At 48.9% G+C, this 21,943-nt stretch overlaps 1 protein-coding gene across 3 annotated transcripts; it reads right to left on the reverse strand.

The window, feature by feature from the left end:
* Window positions 1-1,557: 1,557 nt before the first annotated feature.
* On the reverse strand, window positions 1,558-21,166 carry Nlgn3 (neuroligin 3). Of its 3 annotated transcripts, XM_027935822.3 has the most exons (7): window positions 20,710-21,166; window positions 20,009-20,068; window positions 16,100-16,159; window positions 14,300-14,449; window positions 7,638-7,823; window positions 4,455-5,244; window positions 1,558-3,443 (listed from the first exon to the last, which is right to left on the reverse strand). In XM_027935822.3, exons 1-7 carry the CDS (start codon window positions 21,164-21,166, stop codon window positions 2,600-2,602), a joined length of 2,547 nt encoding a protein of 848 aa, XP_027791623.1. In that variant the 3' UTR covers window positions 1,558-2,599. The 3 variants fall into 3 exon arrangements, with proteins under 3 accessions (XP_027791623.1, XP_027791624.1, XP_027791625.1); XM_027935823.3 differs by lacking the exon at window positions 20,009-20,068; XM_027935824.2 differs by lacking the exons at window positions 16,100-16,159; window positions 20,009-20,068.
* Between the last annotated feature and the right edge of the window lie 777 nt (window positions 21,167-21,943).

A 21,943-nucleotide genomic window follows, 5' to 3' on the forward strand; every position in this document is an offset into this window, starting at 1 on the left:
TGTGCTCATTGGATGTTACTTTTCTTTTTTTTCTAGCTTAAGAAAGAAAAAAAAAAGTTCTTTTTCACATTTCTTTTGTTCTTCTCCAAATCCTCTCTACTTTTCCACATATGTTAAAAATGTACTCACCAAGGGCAGATCCATTAATGCTTTGGAAGATATAACCAATGGCTGGTAGAAAGGAACAAGTGGAGCAGGACTGTAGGGAAGGTCATCTGTTATTGGGTTGCCTTCCAGCTCTGTTTCTATCACTAACTAAGATGGGGTTGTTTTGGGACCCATTTGCCCAATTATAAAATAGGTGGATTGGACTAGATAACTCTGGGGTTACTTCTAGTTCTGATACACTCTGACTACCTTCCAGCTCCTCCATGCTCTATTTTTGTTACTATATACTAGTATTCCCCATTAGTTTTGGAAAAAAAGAGAAAGGAAAGAAGGGAGGGAAGAAGGGGTGAAAAAGGGAGAAAACCAGTTCTACAACTGTGGACTCATTCAACTTGTACACCCTCTTTCCCATTGTTCTTTTTTTAAAAACTATACATCTGTCAAGTTAATCATTGCCAATCTCTTTTGTACCATGTGCCATATTAGTATATTAGTTCTGGGTTTTGATCTCTGTGCATGCTAACTTGTGTTCATCCCCTCTGAACATCATTCTGGCTGTGATGGTTCATCTCCCTCATTTTGTCAGGGTCAATTTTAAGAATTCTATTCCTGATTTCTGAGCTATTGGCAACCCTGCACAATGTCAAACTTGATGAGCAGACTCCCCATTCAGTTCTTCAAGTCACTGAGAATCATGTGAAATCCCATAATGCTAACCCTGTGGCGCCTCACTGAATCTGTCCCCTGGAGTGGTCAGGGGGCTCACTGATCACAATCCTGTAGAGAAAAATTCTCAGGACCCAATGACTTCTCTAATTCTACTTCACAGAACAGGAAACAAGTATCCCTAGGGAAGGAGAAGGGACCTGCTCTGACGTCACCCAAGGCCAGGGAGTCCACATAGCTGATGCCGCACTGGATTTGGATACAAGAAAACTTTAGCATCTTAGAGGTCAAACCTCCTCCTAGCCCCCAGTCCAAGATGAGGGCAGGGTGGTAGCGTTGGTGGTGATGGCAGCAGAGAAGGAGGCGGAAGAACAGGAGGAGGAGGCGGTGAAGCAGCAGCAGCAGTGGTGGTGGCACAGAGAAGGAAGGAAGTATTATTTTTGCTGTTTCATTAGGAGGCCCAAGGTGCTGAGAGGAGGCTTCAGCTGCAAGAACCCAGAGTGCTGGGGGGCAGGGGAATGGGGACAGCAACCTGATTAAGATCAGAGAGGTCTTTGTGCAGGGGGCCAGCAGAGTGCAGCCCAGACTTGTATCAGCTTAAGGTAGGGGAGGCTGATGAAGGCTGCCTGATTGCCTGATTTCTAGCCCGCAGGGGTACCCTGCTCCGAGGTCTGTTGGGGCAAGGCCTGTGCAAGGGAGGCAGGTTGGGAGTGCTAACTGGATTTTTTATTTTTATATCAAGACACTGTGTTTAAAATTTTTACAAAGGACAAACTCCATGGGTTTCCGTTAGTGTTTTAAGAACTTTTCTTTAAAAAAAAAAAAAGCCAACAACAACAAAAAACACCGCCTTTTTGAAAGAGAAATGACAGACACAAAAGACTGTAAAGAAAATGGGGTGAATTTCTGATAGCATTTCCCCAAGGGCAGAGGCAGAACCCAGATTATATACCTGGGGGGTGGGGTGGGGAGGGGGTAATAATGACATGGCCTCCACAGTACCTTGTTTGTCAAACCTAGGGTCCCCTGGTCTAGCCAGGTCAATGCTGTTTGCCTTCAGGGGATCTGCATCCCTCCACAGGGACACAGAAAAGGTTGGAGATCTCTCTTCAATGGCCCTCCAGCCCCATCCATCATTAGCCCCTTCCTCCATTCACCCCATGGTTGTGCTCAAATCTGTTTCTTTCTTGGGAGTCCTGTTCCTTGGTCTGATTGTGTGAGCACGGGGGGTTCCAAAACCAGAAAGAGCTGAGCCTGGAACCCTCCCTTCCAGAGCCTCTTAGCACTCATGGGTTGGAAAAGCATTTGTTCCAAAAATTTAAAAAAAATCAACAAAAACAAGACCCAGAAAAAAGACCAAGTCTGGGGGAGGAAGAGCTACTCTGCTCTTTAAAGCTCCCAAGTCTGGAGTTGGTCGTTGGTGCAGTTCCAAGAGAGGCCAAAGGCGAGCACCAAGGGGGTGTCCAGCTGTTGCTTTCAGGCCCCCCAGGAGTGTCTGTGGTCAGGCTCAGGGAGCTGGCTTCAGCTGCTGTTTCATGGATCCTTGGTTTACCAAGGACTCATTTGTGTCCCCATTTGCAGGGTTTGTCCAGGTTTACTTCAGTATTTGTGTTTTTGTACATGCGGGTGCATGTCCACATCTGTCTATGTTTGTGCAGATGGGTCTGCTGTAGGGTGTGGGTGCGTGCGTATACATATGTATATATGTGTGTGTGTGTGTGTGTGTCTGTGTGTGTGTGTGTGTGCGTGCGCACATGCACATGTGCATGTGTTTGTGGATCTGGAAGGGAGGGAGCTGGGAGATGAGCTGTGCTCTGGGTTGGAGCTATACCCGGGTAGTGGAATGTGAGTGGGGCAGCCCGGTACTGTTAAACCCTGCAGCAAAGGTGTTATAGGGGTGCAATGTCTGCAGCCCTACCAGGGAGTTGGGAATCATAGTGATGGTGTTGGGGGTCATGAGTGGGATGTCATCGGGGGAGCGCCGCAGGGTCAGGGTATAGTCGGGCAATGCAGTGAGGCGCAGTGTGTCATGGGGGGGACCAGCCTCACACTCATGGTGAGTGGGTCCAAGCTGTAATGCTGCCAGCTCCTCCTCAGGAGCAGCTCCCAATTCAGGGGCTCCAGCTCCCCTCTGGGGGCTAGGCTGCCTCAGAGGCTCCTGGCGCCGTTTGTCCTTCCGGTAGTAGAGGGCAGCAAAAGCCAAAACATTGAGGAACAGGAGGGAGGCCCCCACAGCGATGGTCACACTTAATTCAGTGGAGTAGTCTCGAGGGTTCTCCACCAGGAGAGGCCCGGCATCCTGGTCCCCGTTCCAGGACCCTTGGGCGTTCTCATTGCTGTAGGCAGGAGAGATGGCTGGCCGCTTGGTGCTCCAGGTCTTGCCGTTGGGCCTGCGGGTGATGTGGGAGCTGTGGGTGGTATCCGGGGGCGGCACTTTGGTGGTTGTGGATGTATAGTGGAACATGTCATGCAGGTTGTACAGGTGGGGCACCAGGTGTTTCCAAAAGGCAACCTTAGTGGCTCGGTAATGATCACGGACCCTTGGTTTCAGCCCGATGTGAAGGTAGAGCTGGTCTCGGGGATTGTATTTGGACCAGGCCACTTCCTCAAATCGGTTGGCCTTGGTGTGAATGAACTTGGTGTCCTGGGGGACCGGCTTGTTGGGATCCCTGAAACACCACATGGAAATCTGGGGTCACCACTCTACCTGGATAAGGAAGGGTTCAGTTTCCTTCTTCTCACACCTACCCCTAAACCTCTTCCCCAGTCCAAAATTTACCACCATTTCCATCTTTTTCAGGGTCCCTCCCTCTGTCCACTCCCCCTTTGCTCCAGGGCTTGAACTCCTTGTGCCCAAAATGGGGTTCAGAGAAACTATCTCACTCTTCCCTGTGCTTATCTGCTAAGATCAAGCTGTAGATATTTTGTCTTCTCTCATACTATTCAGCATTTATTAATCTTTTCAGCTACCCACTTTTGTGAAGAGCCCTCTACAGGCTGTTAATTCTCTCTCTCATCTCCACCTCTCTCTCTTTTTTTTTTTTTTTTTTTGGTGGTACTAGGGATCGAACCCATGGCCTTGTGCATGTGAGACAAGCACTCTACCAACTGAGCTATATCCCCAGCCCTTCCACCTCTCTCTTGAGACAGAGACTCACTAAGTTGCCAAGGCTGGCCTCAAACTTTGTGATTCTCCTGCTTCAGCCTCCTGAGTACCTGGGATTACTGGCACATGACACTGTGCCTGGCTTTTATAGGTTCTTTATGAATGTATAAAAAGTAAAAAAAAATTATGGTCATTTCACACAGCCTCTGACTGGTTAACCTTGATTCCCACAATTCTGCCAGTAAGTTGCACTTCTGCTCAGTTGTGATGCTAACAGAGTTGTGAGTCTCAATACAATTTTTCCTTTATTGGTTCTGGAGATTGAACCCAGGGCCTTGGACATGCGAAGCTGGTGCTCTATCACTGAGCTACACCCCTGATCCCTTCAATAAAATTTTTGAAGGAAGGAAAATGGCTACAAAATCTCAAAAAGGGAGGAGGGAAGGGGAAGTGAAAGGGTTAACAAGCAAGACTTTGGGAATACTGAAGGAAGGGAGATGATGAAAGAAGTTAGATAGTGGAGCAGAAGGGAGTGCATGCTGAGATTCCAAAGGGAAAAAATTTTTCTCCTTACCCAGTCTTGGCAAAGTTGGTCCAATAGGTCATGACGACAGCACTGAGCATAACGTCATTCTTGGAGAAGTTGCAGGGGAAAAGGTCAGTGGGGCCTACCATAGGGACACCAAAAACGTAGGGTACTTCATCCCCATGTGCTGCATCTGACCAAGCAGGCTTCATGAGGCTCTGGCAGTGATGGTAGAAGGCGTAGAAATAGGTAGGTGAGCCATATCGGGCATGCAGATCAGCTGTCACCACAGAGGGCTCCACCCACTGGTGGTCAGTGAAGAGTGCCACCAGTGTTTTACGACGGGTCTCAGGGTTGTCACGGTCTGCCCAGTCTGTGTACATGAACTTGATGGTCTCCCGCAGGGTGTCCTTACCCTCAGGGTAACCATACAGATTGTCCACAAAGTTGGAGACAGAATAGTCAAAGTCAGTGCCAGAGACACCATCCTCAGGGTCTACCACCCCTTCTACAAACTTGAGACCCTCACCCTGGTTGACACCTAGCATGATGTCATAGTTGAGGAACTCGCCCTGTTCCATGAGGATTTCAGGGTCATCAGGAATGACATCACCATCAATTACAGGGCCAAAGGCCACGTGGTAGCGGGCGGGCTGGATGTCCTGCTCTACCAGTTCCTTGGCGCTCTTTTGCCGAAGACAGTCCACCATATCCACAGTGTCCAGTACATTACAACCCACTTTGTCTGCCAACAGGCTGGTATACTTCACTGGTTGGTAGTTCACAGCCCAGCTGGACAGAGCAGAGCCACTTTGGATGATGGCCCTCTGGAAAAGCCCTACAGAAGATAGGTGGCACTAGGTTAGATCTACAGTGTCACACATGGCCATGAAACACCTTATTCCTTTATCACTGAAGACACCCTATGGTTTGCATGGGCTAGAAGGGGAATAACTCTCTTAGTAGGGGATAAAGCGTTAGAACCAGACAAGGGATTACTGAGTCCCTTCCTTAATGGGTCCTGTCTGGTTGTTTCATTGCTTCCCGGCCCTGGTGAGATGTTGGTAATTTGGGGGTTAAGGAAATGCCAGGAAAAATTAACCCCTTGGATCCCAAGCATCAGTCTCCTTATGCTCCCTCTCTTTATTGCTCCTTGTCTCTCCCTCTTGCTTCCTGCCCAGCTGGGCCCAGCTCTGTGCCAGCGCACCACCAGGGAGCTGGCACTTGCACCACAAAGGGGTCTTTTTCAAGAGAGATGAGAAATGCAGGGAGGAGTGATCCCCACATTCTGGGGGTTTGGGGAAGGATCCCAAGGGCAAAGGCCTCGCTTGAGGTCTCAAAGTCTCCCAGGCATGCATTCTGCCAGTCTGTGGTATCCACAGAGACTTTCCTTTCACTGAAGCTACTGATGCTTCACCTCCAGATTTTTCCCAAGCTGAGAAGGAACCAGTCCCCCCAAACTCAAAAACAAGATGATCCTTTCCCCTCTAGGAAAAAGAAAGTTATCATTCTCCCCTGTCCCCAACATTCCCAAGGGAGAATTTGGCTCTCGGGCACAAAATTCCATTGCTCTAAGAGAAAAGCAGTTTGCAAGGTCAGAAAAAAGAGGGAGAGAATATAAACTACCACTTAAAGAGAGAACCTCATTTTTCCAAGATTATTTCTTTCTTCTTCCCTCCCTTCCTCCCTCCCTTTCTTCCTTCCTTTGGTGCTGAGGATGGAACCCAGGGTCTTGTATGCCAGGCAGGTGGTTTACAAAGGGGCTACATCCCTGCCTCCCATTCCCTGTCTTTAGAGATGCAGATTATACTTTAGTCTTCCCTTACCAGGTAGTCTCTGGAGGGACACAGACAGACTGTTCTAGGACAGAGAAGGTGATTCTTCTGTCTCAGAGATGGGCTTTCCTCAAAGAGAGCCTGCAAATCTTCCTGTGAGAATACCACTAACTCATGGGGTCAATTTCAATGAACAACAACAAAAAAAAAGTGTCCCCTCTCACAGATTTCCCTACTTCTGAGAAGGGAGTGTGTGTGTGTGTGTGTGTGTGTGTGTGAGAGAGAGAGAGAGAGAGAGAGAGAGAAAGAGAGAGAGAGAGAGAGAGAGAGAGAGAGAGAGAGAGAGAGAGAATGTGGTAGTGGGGATTGAAGCCAGGGAGATCTACCACTGAGCTACATCCCCAGCCCTTTTTAATTAATTTTTTTTTTTAAATTTTGAGACAGGGTCTTGCTAAACTGCTGATGCTGGCTTCCAACTTGCGATTCTTCTGCCTCAGCCTTCTAAGTAGATGGGATGACACCTCTCAGAGGCAGGATATTCTCTATAGTCTAATGTTGGAGAGAACATTCCCTGCAGAGTGAAAAAGGGCCTATTCAAACCCTTGGAAGGGTTACTGGCAGAGGGACCCACCACCAGGACAGAGGGTAAAAATGAATGTCTCTTTTAGGTGGGTTGTACAACCTAGGAGGAGGTCTACAGTCCAATTATATACTGTCTCCCCTCAGAAGAAGCCAATCTTGCAGGTCAGGGATGTTAATTTTGTTTGTTTATTTATTTTTGCAGTTACTGTGGACTGAACCCCAGGGAGCTCTACCATGGAACTACAACCCTAGCCATTTTAATTTTTTATTTTGAGACAGGGTCTCTTTAATTTGCCCAAGCTGGTCTTGAACTTGTGATTTTCCTTCCTCAGACCCCTGAATCTCTGGAATTACAGGCATGTGCCACAACACCCAGCAGGATTCTCACTTTGAACCCTCCTCCCCCTGCTCAAGAACATTTTCCCTCTTGTACAGACTTGTTCTTCGAGAGAAAAACAGAAATGAGTGTTTCTTACACCTAGAAACTAATTTCCACCCTAGATCTTGATTCTGAAGTAGTGTGTCTTTACCATACTGAAAAACTTCCCCTGCCCCAAAGAACTATTGCCTTTCAGAGAGAGGTATTGTATCCCCACTTTCCCACATCAGAAGGAACATCTTGCTCACTCAGGGTGTAAATGGGATTCTCTCCTGCCCTCCCTCACATTAGGAGAAATACTTCTTCCCCTAGAGAAAGATGTTTCTCTCTTCCACATCTCCTCAAAGGGATCTGGAGCTTGTGGAAGAGGGCTGGCTGCTTCCTCTGAGTGCTCCTGGGGCATGGAGTTGGGCAATCTGAAGCCTGCAAAGCCTGGGACTCAGGATACTTAGCCAACATTTGGCTAGTCCATGTTTTGCCCCAAGAGCTACTCACCCTCAGAGTGATGTGACAGTGTGAGGAGGCTGACACAGGATGCACCGATGCCCGAGCCAAAGACGGTAATACGGCGGGGATCTCCTCCAAAGAAAGCAATATTCTCGCTCACCCAGCGGAGGGCCTGGATTTGGTCAAGGAGCCCATAGTTGCCCTTGGCAGCCTGATCTCCAGTGCTCAGGAAACCTAGATTCAACAAAGGGCATGAGGACAGTGAAGGCAGAGGGATGGAGAATTTGGATTATGATGGAAAGCAGAAGTTAGACAAAAGATCAACCTGCAGCTACATAGCTCTTTCTACCTTGCTAACAAACCATCACTCCTTTCTGCAAGGTCCAGCATCATCAATACAGGAAAGGTGGGCTCTCTGCTTCCCATCCATTATTCAGTGTGGAACAAAGGGTTGGGCCATTTAAAATGGCTGCCTCCTCCATGTAGCTCTACTGCAAGAACTGTAAAAGGCCAGAATTCAGCATCCTCCACCAGATATACTATCTGGAGACATGATTCTAACATCTGTTAAGATATAGGGAGCTAGGCGTGGTGGTGCAGGCCTGTAATCCCAGTGACTCCAGAGGCTGAAGCAGGAGGATCACAAGTTTGAGGCTAGCCTCAGCAACTTGGCAAGGCCCTCAGCAAGATAGTGAGACTCTGTCTCAAAATAAAAAAAAATAGGGCTGGGGTTGTGGCTCAGTGGTAGAGCGCTCACTTTGCACATGTGAGACCCTGAGTTTGATACTCAGCACCACATAAAAATAAATAAATAATAAATAAATAAAAATAGAGCTGGGGATATTGCTCAGTGTTTAAGCACCCCTGGTTTAATCCTCGGTACCAGAAAAAAAAAAAAGGAAATATAAGAATAAAAAGGACTGGGGATGTAGAAATATATACATCTGCAGTCCTTTTTATTTTGAGACAGGGTCTTACTAATTTGAGGAGACTGGCCTTGAACTTTATATATATATATATATATATATATATATATATATATATATATATATGAGTGAAGGGGGTTTTTTAAAGTCAGATAGTCCTTGGTTTGAATCCTGACTCTATCACATCCTAGCCATGTGGTCTTGGGCAAGTTATTTAAAATCTCTGGGCCATAGTTTCCCTTTCTGCAAAATGGGACTAAAATACCTTATGGGGCTGTAACAATGATTAAAATGAGCATAAGCCCAGCACATGGTAGAGCTACAGTTATTTCTTTCTCCTTTCCGCTCTCTCTGAAGGAAGGGAAGATCCCAAAAGGCAACAATTCCTAAGCTCTCCTTGCCCTTCCTGTACAAATCAGTCCATTTCCACTTCTTTCCAGGGCCTTGGATGCCCCTCTTCCCCTTATTCTCAGGACACATCCTTATTTCCCTTCCTCTAAGATCTAGTGAATTGGAAACCTTGGGGGTGGGGCTCAGCTATCTGTGTTTTTCTTTTCTTCTGCAGTACTCAGGATTGAATCTAGGGGTGGTAAACCACTGAACTACATCCCCAGCCTTTTTTGAGACAGGGTCTTACTAATTTGAGGAGGCTGGCCTTGAACTTGCCATCCTCCTGCCTCAGCCTCCTGAGTCGCTGGAATTACACCCACCGCTCCTGGCCAGCAATCTGTGTTTTTAACTAGCTCCAGGTGATACTAATGCCTTCTAAAGTTGCGAAGCCAGTGGCTTAGACCATCTTTTTCATCTAGTGGAGAAATGGGGAAGTCAGTGCTCTGCGTTACCACAGAAACAGGTCTTCCCGCCCACCCACTGGGATTTGCTGCTGAGGAGACATGTCACCATGGAGACTACCTTCCCACCCACCTGCTGGGATTTGCTGCCTCAGAGACTTGTTGCCATGGAGATTACCTTCCCGCCCACCTGCTGGCTATCCCACAGAGGATGTCCTATATTCCTCCCCCCCATCCTGCTTCCATTTTAGACTGATCCTGCTGCCTTGTTTCATCTCTTTTCCATGATTCCCAGGTCCCTGGGAAGGTCCTAGCTTCTCCTGCCCTAGGCTTTTGGAAGGTTCCTTTCCAGGTGGATAATTACAGTGCTCCTCCACATAGAAACCCATACTTGGATCAGTATTTTTTTTTTTTTTGACTCCGCAGTTAAAAGCTCATTCACAGCTCCTGGAATCAACTTGGTGTAAGGCCATATTGGAGAAGGCTTCCAGAGCTCTCAGAGAGCTCTCTGGCAGTCTGGCAGTCCACGGGAAGAGGCTAATTTCAAATGGACTCAAGCAGGCATAAGACCTCATCACTGTCTCTCTCAAATCCTTCTGTGCCTAACTTCTATGAAAGAGCTCATCTTACCCTCTTCAAGTGTGTTATTAATTTATATTTGGTACGATTAAGTACATAAAGCACTTAGTTATTCCTTCAAGGACCTAGTCACACATCCTGTTTTCAGCCCCAGGGTTCAGATGAGGAAAGGAGAAAGAATTAGGGGAAAGTTGAACAAGGATGAACTTGAGGAGTCCTTGTTCCTCCAGACAAGGGAACCAGCTTCTTGGGCTGCCCCATGAAGAAACTGATGCTGCTCCCGCACCCCTTAAAATCTATGCTTACCAAGACCCAACTCAGGTGCCCGAGCCCTGAGACCCTCTGATGTGCTTCTGTTCATCTCCCTTTCCCCTTATCTCCCTCCCCCACATTCATTTTTCATTTTCTCTCACTTAGGCAATAGCAGATTTGGCTTCAGCCCTCACCAAGCCATCATCTAACAAAATGTGTCAAGAATGTCTGTCCCAATCAGCAGGAAAAAGCCTGCAGTTGAATGTAGTAAATTTCTTTAATATGGACTGATTTTCTGGGTTAGGAACAAAGGTTTGAAAGCCTAGGTGGATGGTTTGACAACCCTTCTCTGCTCCCTTAAATCCCATGAGCCTCTGGGTAAGGGGCATTGAAGTATGTGGATGGTGCCATGCCAATGATCCTTACTACAAGAAGAATCCTGCTTCAGGTACTATATCCAACAGGCTCAGGCAGTTGATATGGTGAACATGACTGACCCGGAGCACACAAAACCTGGTGATCTGGAAGAGCAGTCACATACTGCTACTTCTCCAGGATCTCTCCCATCTATAGAAACCAAGAGAATGGAGACTGAAGCAGCCAACTCTATGCACTGTCAGAATAAATCTGAGCCAGTCTCCCTGGGCCCAAGTTGATACTGCAGTACATGGTAAGCTTGTCAACAGAAGATGGGGGAATCTGGCAGACTGTGTCAAAGCTAGATATCTGTGTCATTCAAGGCTTGGTGTGTACTGGGTTCTCAGTTTGCCTGGAGGGTACCTGAGTAAGGATATAGAATTAAATTAATTCTGGAACCCAGAATAAAACTTGGCAAGCCCCTATTTTCTCAATCCCAGGAGAATCCGCATCCTATAACCTGCTGGAGTTCTTTTCTTTTGTTGGCCCCAAGCCCAGTTGGGGCTTCTCAAATAATAGCTACCCTTCTGTGCTGGAGGAAATCCAGGGACTAGACTGTGACATTGTCAACATACATGAATCAGCCAAGATGTCTAGAGAACCACCTTAGAGTGAACCGTCTGTTTGGGCTCAGTGCTCAGGAGAAGCTGATGGGAGGGAGGGTGAATGAATGCATATAATTGGGGTCCAAAACTGGCCACCTGTTCTGTGGTGCTTTGGGAAACAAAGCAACAAAGCCTCAGCTACACAGCAAAATCCCCATGTGTCAGGGACAAACCCATGTACTACATCTGGTGCCAAGAGACAAAAACATCTTGTATGTACCCAGAATGAAATCAGTGGCTTATTGATTATATTTGTGTTCCAGAACAGGAACTAAAGGGTACACAGGAAGTAGTGAGGGAACTTCTGACCAAATCTCAGTTTATAACTACTTATGAGTGTGGGGTAATATTATTTGGATCATCAACTGCTTAAGCCCAAGTAATAATATTCCTGCTCCCCCAGATGTGCTGCTCTGATTATCCCAAGGAGAGGAGGTTGTAAAGTAGGGGTTCTCAGCCTGAGTTTCACGGATGAGCTTTAAGGGGATCTGTGAAATTGTTTTTGTAAATGCGTGTGTTTCATTTTGGGGAGTCCATAGCTTTCATCAGAATCTCAGAAGAGCCCAAGATTCCCCAGAAGTTTAAGAACTTTTGATATAGAAACTTAAGGATTAGAGCAGCTGAAGGGTGATGAAGTAATCAGCAAATCAGGACATCATACAGAGTGCTCACCAATGACAACCTTCTGTGCAGCCCACAGCTCCCAATTGACACTGTGGAGACCTCATATCCTATTAAAATTCTGTCTCTTCTTAAATCTTATGAGCCTCTCCTCTGCCTCTTCTTTGTGTTGTTTCCCCATGTCACCATCATTCTTTTTTGTCTCCCCAGTCCTCTTCTTCTCTACCTCACTTGTCCCTCTTTCCCTCTCTTCCACACTCTTTCCCTCCATTCCTCGTTGGCCTGATAATCTACAACTGAAGTATATTCTTAGTATTCTCAGTACATTCCAATAAATCTTATAGAATGTAGCTTTGTGTTTTATAATTTTTAAAAGCAGCTGAAATGAATATTTTCTATTACTCTAAGAAAAATTACTTTTAGCTATCAACTACCCTGTATGCATGTCTATATATCTGCATGTGATTATGTTTGTGCATTCATTACACTTTAGGAACTGTGCAGTCCTAGTGTACAGTCACCTTTACAGTATTATGACATTCAGATCTCCTTTCTTTACAGGATAGAAGAACTTACAAGAGCCCTGCTATGGTGTCTGAGGCAATGCAGAAAGATAGAGGAGCATGGGCAGAACTATGAGATCCAAGTTCACCAGGCTGTGTGGAGACCAGGAGCATGCCCTGCATGCTCCACCTGGTCTCAGGAGCTGCTGAAGGGGAAACAGACTGCTTTTTTTCAGAGAATATAATTTCTCCACTCTGAGCTGAAAATAGGTATCCTACTATTGCACACAGGTAAGTCAACAGGAGATTGCCTTTCTATGCACACAACCACACCAAGAAGCGAAATGCAGCACCAGGACCTCTGGGGTTGGAACTGGCAAAGCAATATAGTCAAGAGCAAATTAAAATAAGGTCCTCTTCCCCATCTGGCCATGGAATAAGCCAGGCCTAACTGGTGGTTCAGTCTCCATCAGCCTAGGCCCTAATGGAACTTCTGAAAACACAAATCCTCCAGGTAAGAAGTTGGCTTCTTCATGCCACTACAGGGACATGGGGCCTGGGTGAGCATCTTAAAGGGAGAAAGGCCTTGTGTGTGTCATTGGCCTCTCTGAGGCACTTGTTTCCCTTAAGACCTTGGCCACAGGTAGGCATTGGTGGTCACCAAGGGTGATGCTGGGTAGAGGGTAGAAGAAATGTATATGTGGGGCATGTAAGTGTAGGAGGAAGCATGAATGTGTTTGCAGGTAGACATGTGTGTGTGTGTGTATAGATGCAGCTTTAGGTACATGGATGTGTGTGGGGTGAAGGAATAAATACACATGTATATATTGGGTATATATATATGTAGGACATGTGTGGGAAGAGTATGTATATGTGTGCATGCATACATATGTGTGTGTGTATATATGTGTAGGGGGTCTATGGGTGTGTGTATATATGGGGGAATATATGAATGTAGCTTATGGTATGTGTGTAAGATGTGGGAATAGGATATATATATGGGGGCAGAGAGAGAGTGTGTGTAGTATTTGTGAATATGTGGGGTTGGGCAGTTTGGACATACAGGTAAGGATTTTATATGCATATTGGGAGGCAGAATATTAGTTTGTGTTTACATGGAGAAAGTGAGGGACAGATGTGTGTGTATGTGCAGTACGTGGGTGTGTGGAGTAGATAAAGTGGGATGTGTAGGAGGATATGAGTGTGTATGTATGTGTGTGGGTGGGTGGAAGGACTATTTATGAACATTTAATGTATGTGGGGTTTGGGCGTTGATAAAAATGTGCAGGTTGTAGGTCTTTGTGTAAGTATGGGGTAGAGGAAAGTGTGAGTGTGGATAGGTGTAGATGTGATAAGATATAGGGAGAAGTATTAGGAGAATGTGTATGTTTGTGTGTGTATATGGAATGTGAGAGAAACCTGTGTGGGTGTGGAGCATATAGAATGTGTGGGTATGTGTATATGTGTATGGAAAAGACTACACTTGGAGTATATATGTGGAGTGGCAGGAGAATATGTCGATAGGTGAGGGAGTCTATGATGTGGACATGGAGCTATATGCATGTGTGCTTTGTGGGTGAGAAATAACTGTATGCATGGGGGTAGGTGGAGGGTGGTATATGACTCTATGGACATGGGGTAGAATAGAAGGAATATCTCTCTATATATAGGATCTTTAGGAACATAGGGCTGGGTGGGTAAGGAACAGGACACTAGCGAATAAATAGACCCTACAAAATAGCCAAGTTAAAGTCTGGGTGCAGAGACCTGGCTTGGAATCTAAGAGAAGGGATGAGTTTGAACTGCAGTACCAGTGGCTTCTAAATATTCCAAGAAAGGGCCTGGGGATATGTGGAAGCCCCCAGAACTTAGATAGGGGTTATGGGATAACAACATTTTGACTATGATCATTACGCCAGCTAGAGAATCAAGGCAGCCTGTTTTGAGTTCTCTGGCATTCTTCCCTCCCTCCCTGAGATGCCAGTCTTCCTTCTAGGCACCTGGCAGGGAACATACCTAGTACCCCAACTCGATAGTTGAGGGTGATGACGATGACGTTGCCATAACTGGCAAGGACGCTGCCATCAATCATGTTGCCAGTCCCTTCCATGTAAGAGCCTCCGTGGATGTAGACCATGACGGGCTTAGCACCACTGTCCCGAATATCTGCAAGGAGAAGGGGTGAGACACAGGCTGGGTAGGTTGCCCTTCCTCCCCCACCCCCGCCAGCCCTGGGGGGGTGTGGGCAGCAAAGCTATCCCAGGTGCCAGGACACCACTGCCATCCCTGAGGGCAGGACTCATGGGGGCTGCTCATCCCGGACCTCAAGAATTGGTCAGAGATATTTGAACTTCAGAGATGTTTGGGAGACTTGGATTTCAAGTGCCTCCCAACTGAAGATAGCCAGATACTTCTAGGCCTAGGTCAGCCATGGTTGGGCTCTGGGGGTGGGGAGGCAGCAGGAAGAGGGAGGACTGGTCTCTTTGCTGCATTAGGTGAGTCCCTGCCCTGGGCACCCAGGAGTCCTGGGACCTGACATGGCTTTAGAGAGCAGGGGCTGGGGAGCCCTGAAACCCCCAAGACTAGACCATTTACATGGAAAAACGGCCATTGGCAGCAGCTGGCCCCCCAGTGCAGACAGAGACAAGAGGGGTGGGAATAAGGGGTGGCACAGGGAGAGAACAAGGAAGGATGTGGGGAAAGGGGAGTGAATAGCAGAGATAGGGTTGGGGGAACCTTATTGACATGGTTTCTCAGCCACGTGCCCATTTACCCCATTCTTCCCAGGCAGACTTAACCAGAAATACTGGGTTTGGGGCAGAACTGAGAGAGCCTGCTCCCAGTCAGCAATAAGATGAAGATGAAGCCTCCCCAGAGGCCATTCAATGAGGGCCGAGCAAGTGGCTGCTCCCAATCCCAGGCAACATGGCGTTGGGGCTGGGGCAGTCAAGAGAAGTTTCCAGGCCTGATCACCTTTGCCTGAAACCTGTCAGTTGGTGAGCTGGACCAACACTCTGCCACACAAACATAGCCCTACCCATCACCAGTGGGCCCCCCTGAGCTGTCTGGCCCCGCCATGGGTGAAGGGGCAGGATGAGGGCATGGAGGTAGAGGGGAATGCTCTGCTGCAAAACGAACGAATCTGTTACCCCAAGGAGGCAGGCTGTGCCGATCATCAGCCAAGGAGCTTGTGCCATCTACTGACAGCTGTGGTGTCCTGGCCTTAGCCTGGCATGTTAGTCCACATCTTTTTTGTTCTGTCCTGAACCTACTGCAGCCCGTAACCCTGTGATCATCATCTCTCTCTTTCTGGGACAATACTGAGGAGGTTCTAGCCCATTTGCTTGTCACTATCTTACTTCTCAGAGTGCTGACTGTCTGGGCCCCTGTCCCGGGAACCAGGCTCCCTCTAAGGTACAGGGGTCTCCTCCACGAAACATCAGTTCCTCAGCATTCATTTTCCTTGGTTCCCTCTCGCCACCCTCCCCAGGTCCCACTGTTCTCCACTCTCCCTGCTGCTCAGTAGGGGCAGGTGCCCATGAACTATAGAAGATAGGGGAGGGTATAGGGCTGGGGTGAGGAAGATGCCCTCCCCATGGCTCTGCCTGTGGTCCCCTGCTCCTGCCAGCCATGCCCATCACCCCGGAACTCCCAGTGGCCCACGAGGCCAAAGACGGAGGAACAGCCTGACGGCCTCATACAGGAACAGAAACACACCAACAGACGGACAGACAGACAGACGGGGCTTCTCCCCATTGAGAAGGGGAGGGGCTCTGTGCCATGCACCAGCCGCCACGCCCTGCAGCCCCCAAATACCTTCATCTTCATCCCCGTCATTATCCGCTAAGTCCTCGCCCTGTTTCTTAGCGCCGGATCCTGGGGACCAGACACGGGGAGACACAACAGCACAGAACAGAGAACAAAACAGAGAGAGAATTCAAAAACAGCATGACTGCAGTGTGGCCCAGCAAGCCAGCTCTGGGCCTGGGCCCAGGACAGGCAGGAGGGATGGCAAGAACTGAGGGAATGGGTGGGCTGAGGCCCAGACCTTTATTAGGATGATGGTGTTGCAGGCCTCTGCTATGCTGGCCTCCCTGCACCTCCCTGCCCCACCTCCCTGTCCCCAACAGCCCCTCTCAACCAACCCCTTCCCAGTTTGGAAGGAGGTAGCAGCAGGTGGGCCAGGGCACAAAGCCAGAGACCCACTCAGGGGAAGGATTCATTCTGGGTGGAAGGGGCTGTGCATGTGCACACAGGCAGGTGGAGCTGGAGAGCAGGGGCAGGTATTGAAGATGAAGGGTGACACTGCCAGCACGTGTGAATATCCATGGGAGGTATTTAGGGCAGAGACATGTTCCAGGAACCCCAGGCCTGAGCTTCTGGGACCCAGTGGGCAGGATCAAACTGGGCCTCAGCTGACCCTGATTCCCACAGGAGAAAATGGGAGATGGAACTTTCCCTCTGGCCTTGTTCATTGGGGCCTCCTGCTATGGTTAATGGCAAGTGGGGTGCCTGCCCACAGGAACCAGTCTTGAGAGCAGCAAGCATTGCTCTGAGATGTAGAGAGAGCCAGAGGGCAGGGAGGGAAGGAAGAAATGGGGAAAAGCAGAAAAAGATGATGAGAGAGAGAAGAGAAACAAAGAGATAGGAATAATGGTAATTAGTTCCTACCATCTACTAAATATTTACCATGTGCCAGACACTCTACTTCTGCCACATTGTTTGATCCTGACTCCCCAATGAGGTAGGTACTATTCCTTACTCCTGTTTCACTGATGGGGAAACTGAGGTTCAGAGAGGTAAAGTGACTTGCTCAAGATCACACAGCTAGGAAGTGCTAGAGGTGAAATTCAAACCAAAGTCTGCTTGACTTCAAAGCCCATGGTCTTTCCACTGCACCATGCCACCTTTAGGGGATGGGGTAAAGTGAAGAGAAGAAACAGATGAGAAAAGAGGTGGAGCATGGAGGGAAGGGGAGAAGAAGGGAGAAAAGAAGAGACTAGAGGGCAGACATTTAGGACCTGGGGGTAAGCTGGTACCAATTCTTCCTGTTCTAAGGAGACTAGAAGTGAATCTCAGAATGGCTGTGGAGAGAGAGATATCCTGCCTGGATGCTGATCAGTGTGTGGAAATCGAGCTAATTCTGCTGGCATCCTAGGGTTTACCCTCTTGCATATCTTACAACAGATACTCTCAGCCTAGAGGAAGCGAATAGCCCTCTTTCTCAGCTGCTCTGGACTCTGGTGACTGGATTTCCTTATAGCTATTAATCAAAACAGGAACTGCCCTCATACTACAAAATGGCTTTTCAACTAGGGCAAGAGCCCAGCCCTAGGGTATAAACTGCCTCCAGCTTCCTAAACTTCCAATGGCACCTATGGTCTTATGTTAACTCAGCAGCTGCCAGTGCTGCCCTTAGAAACCTGATGGGACATGGTCATCAATCATCACCCACACAGAAGACAGCCCATCAAACTAAAAGGGATCACTTATCCCTAGACATCAATTCCCTGCAACTTGATGGGGTAGGTGAGTGGGGCATGTCTTCCCCAGGAAACCCTTCCCTTCTCATCCATTGTCCCTGGTTTAAAAGATGCTGTCCCTTCTTCACACTTCTGTGTTGCTGCATTGTCCCAGTCTCCTTCACACAGACACTTTTGCTCCTTCAACTTGGCCCTTGCTGAAAAATTCCTTGCTGCCACGGTCCTCACCAGGCACTATCCCCAGATGCTGTACAGCTGCAGGATCCCACCCAGGCCGCTTCACCTAACCTATGCACATCATGATGACCTCTGGGTATGGGTCTCCCTGAAGAGGCAAGGCTTGGAACTGTTCCAAATGGCCAACAGGCCCTAGAGAAGTCTCATTTGAACAGCTAAATGACCAAATTGCCCACTTCCCAGTCTAGCCTATGGGGCTTGGGGAAACCCGCTGAGTTTTCTATATCAGGCTAGGAACTTCTTCGGGGCAGTAATTAGGTCTTTAGTCTTCAAAATCTCTCCTCTACCTCACATCACTCCATACCCTAACAGCACGTAGCACATGGCCTTGCCTCTCATCCACAATGGCCACTGGTAAATGTATTGAGTGGGGATTTCTAGTCAGCTCTCTGGCCAGTCTCAGGGCTAGACTGAAAAACCCTGGGTGCTTACTGGAGTCCTGGAGAGATCATTCTTCCTAAGAAACGGTCCATGTTAATGTCATCTCTTCTCCTCACCAGACCCCACCATGTAATTTATAGGAGCAGGTTCAAGAGACCCTCTTCCTGAATTCATTTAGAGACTGATGGAATGTTAAGGTCAGAATGGTCTCCTTTCACCTTCAGCTGTGGTTCTGAAGAACAGAGGTTCTTAGAGGAAAAGACTTGCCTGTGGTCTTATGGTGAGTTGGCAGCAGAGCTGGGACTCAGTCAGGTTTTGTGCTTCCCAGACCTTTTCTATAGCACCATAATGCTTCTGCATTTGTGTGAAAAATACTGATGTATTACCTACTATGTGTGAGGTCCTGGGTTAGATGTGGAGAGGTGGGAAAACACTATCCTTTAGGTATTGTGTCTCACTCCATGCTCCAGTGTGCATCAGAAGCACTCAGGGCACATGTTCAACGTGTAGATTCCCAGAAATTCCTATGCAGTAGGGAACATCCCACCCCAGAAATTTTGATGATTTCATTCTGAGAAACCCTGCTCTATGATATCAAAAGAAAATGAACTCCAAGCTTGCCAAAGGGATATAGGGATGAGGTTGTGATTGTCCTCCTGTTCCTTTGGCTTTACTGTTTCTGAATTGGCCCAAATCAGGCCACATCTCTTTTTTTTTTCAGAGTTGGGGAGGTGGGAAGGACCAGATGCGAGTTGCCTCCTTGAACTACAGTGGAAAGAACACGCCCTGAGGGTCAGAGACCCAAGTTTTGGTCCCAGCTCTGCCACAGACCAGCAACAGGGGCCTTCAGCAGAAGCAAGTCACTCCCCTGGGCCTGTTTCCTCATCTGGAAAATTGGAATACTAATTCCTGCCTTCTTTGCTTCCTAATATGTAGGGAGAATTTTATGAGATTAAACATGAGAGCACTTTGTGGAAAACATAAAGTGGTATTTGAATAGGCAGAGAGAAATTTCTCTGAGCAAGAGGGTAAATTTACAGTCTGCCTCCCTTACAATCCATAGTGCCCAGACACCCCCCCAAGTTCTGCCACCACAGCAGCCTGGGTCTCTCAACTAGGTTCTGACTGGAGTGGTAAGGCAGGGGCCTGGGGTGTGTGTGTGGAAGGAATAACTAAATCTAAGTATACATGTTTGGTCTAAACTTCAGGTGGGGAGAGTTGAGCCCAGACTTTCAACCCAGAACAAAGCACTGGAGGGATATTCTTGTGGCTCCACTCCCTGAGGATGGGGAATCCTCTGGCTCCATCTTGGCTGCCTAGAGTTTCTCTTGAGGTGTCACCAAGAGAGCCACTAGCTCTGTCTTTGGCACACACTTTATACTGGAATTTGGAGCTGGGAAGACTGGAAGCAATGGGGTCGCTTCTTCTGCTCTGAACCTGTCTAAGGCCACCAAATCCTCCCTGCAAAGCAGCCAGGACCCTCGGATGAGGTGGACCTTATGCCTGCTCACCACCCCCTGAGCCTGGGCTACTTGAAAGAAGGCAGGGTCCTCAGGGGCAAGGGCAGGTGGGCAGGCAGCCCTCCCTCTCTCTCTCTCTCCCTCCCCGCCGGCTCGCTACCTACCTCCTTTCCTACATATTTTCTTGTTGGGCTTTCGGGCGCATTCCTTGGAAATCCGCTTTACTGTAAAATGAATAAAAAACTAAAAAATAACAGGAGGCCTCTGCCCAGGGGCATGCACCCCCCACCCCCCAGGCCCCAAGAGCTGAGCTGCTCTGCAGGCGGCACATGGCAGAGAGCCTGTCCCACCATCTCCTTGTTTCTGTCACTTACCTTAGTGTGACCCCCGCGGGAGGAGGCATCAGCTAGTGAAAGAGGAGGCACCTAAGCATTGCCCACCAGGCTTGCCCCCCGCCCCCCACACACACCCAGCTCCCTTGGCCACACACACCTACCACCTTTAGAAGCAGGTGGAATGGCAGCAGGGGGGCCTGGTGGAGCCAGCATCCTCCCGCGGGCAGCTGCCAGCAGTGACCCATACTCCCCCAGGGAACCCCCATCCAGCACTGGACCTAGACCTGTCAAAGCTCTCAGGCCTGGCCAGGCCCCTCCTGGCAACAGTGTCACTCACACATGGGAGCTCGGACAATGCTGGGGAGGGAAGAACAGGGAGGGGGAAGGGGGAGGCCAAGCAGAATGATAGTTAGAAACATTTTCACAGACAGACAGACGCATGCTGCAGGGCACACAATCACATGCAAGCCACAAACACAATAGGGCAGGCGGGAGGCAGGGAGGGCACAGTGCCTGGCCATAGCACTCACCATCCTCCGTGGGCACATAGACGTTCAGATATAGGCAGTCTTCGTTGGGCTCCTGGATGTAAGTAGCGACGATATCCAAGTTGGCAGTGAACCAGACGGGCAGCATGACTTCAGGCACAGCTGTATGGATGTTCTGGGGGCACACTGGGGGAAAGTGTGTGGCGTTCCGGATGCCCGACCAGGACGGGGGTGGTTCAGGGGGCAGGAAACGTTTCTCGCCGATTGGGGGAGCTGCGTAGGGCACCCCCAGGTATTGGTCCACAGGCCCCAGGATCTCACTGGGCAATGGCACCCGGGCACCCCTTAGCTTCCCAAAGTGAGTATTGACTGTGGGTGCTGGGGCCTGGGTACTGGCCCTCAGCACCAAACTGAGGAACCACAGAGTGAGGCACAGGCTCCGGCCAACTGCGGGCGTGGGGCTCAGGGGCAGCGAGGGCAGGCCAAGCCGCAGCCACATGTTCCGGGCAGGGGGACTGGCAGGAGAGGCAGACTCCAGGGTCACAGCATCAGCCCAATAGGCAGCCCCTTCATGGCCACACTGACTTGAACCTCAAAACTGCTCTCGAGGGACACCTACAGGTGCCCGGCAACGTGGAGAGCTGGTCGTCCAAGCACCACGGCTTCAGAAAGGGGACTCCCTCAGGGCCAGACAGGCCTGTGGAAAGAGGGAAGCACATGTCATCCAAGATGCCTGGGAGGGCTACCGAGGGGTCCTGCTGGGCTTGGCCTATTCTCCTACAGTTAAGAGGGGTTTCACATGCCCAGGTTTCCAGGAACTCAGGTTTCCAGTGGATCAGTAGGTGATCCATTGCCGGTCAAAACCATTTTATGTGCCGGGCCATGATTGGGAAATCCAAAGGGTGACAATTGTTGTCAGAGTGACAATTGTTGCCACTATAAGTTCATAGTCCCCAACTTCAACTCCACAGCCAATGGAGATCATTGAGGTCAGCTGGAGTCAAAGTAGCAGGTGGTGGCAGGGGGTGGGAAGAGCTGGAAATAGATCTTGGATCTCTGGGCATGCTGTGTGAATATGGAGCTGTCTAGCCCCTGGGACCCAGTAATCCCACACAGGAACCTCCCCATTAGGACAGGGTAGGATTGTTCATCTCATTCCAGGTCAATAAGGCAGAAAACTGAAAAGCAGAAGATAGGCAGAGTCCCAAAGAGAGATCCCCAAACCCTCAGGCAGGGCAGAGGGCACTGATGGCCATTCACCTGGGACCCCAGACCC

This window comes from Marmota flaviventris, chromosome X (assembly GCF_047511675.1).
Source record: "Marmota flaviventris isolate mMarFla1 chromosome X, mMarFla1.hap1, whole genome shotgun sequence".
Taxonomy (NCBI): Eukaryota; Metazoa; Chordata; class Mammalia; order Rodentia; family Sciuridae; genus Marmota; species Marmota flaviventris.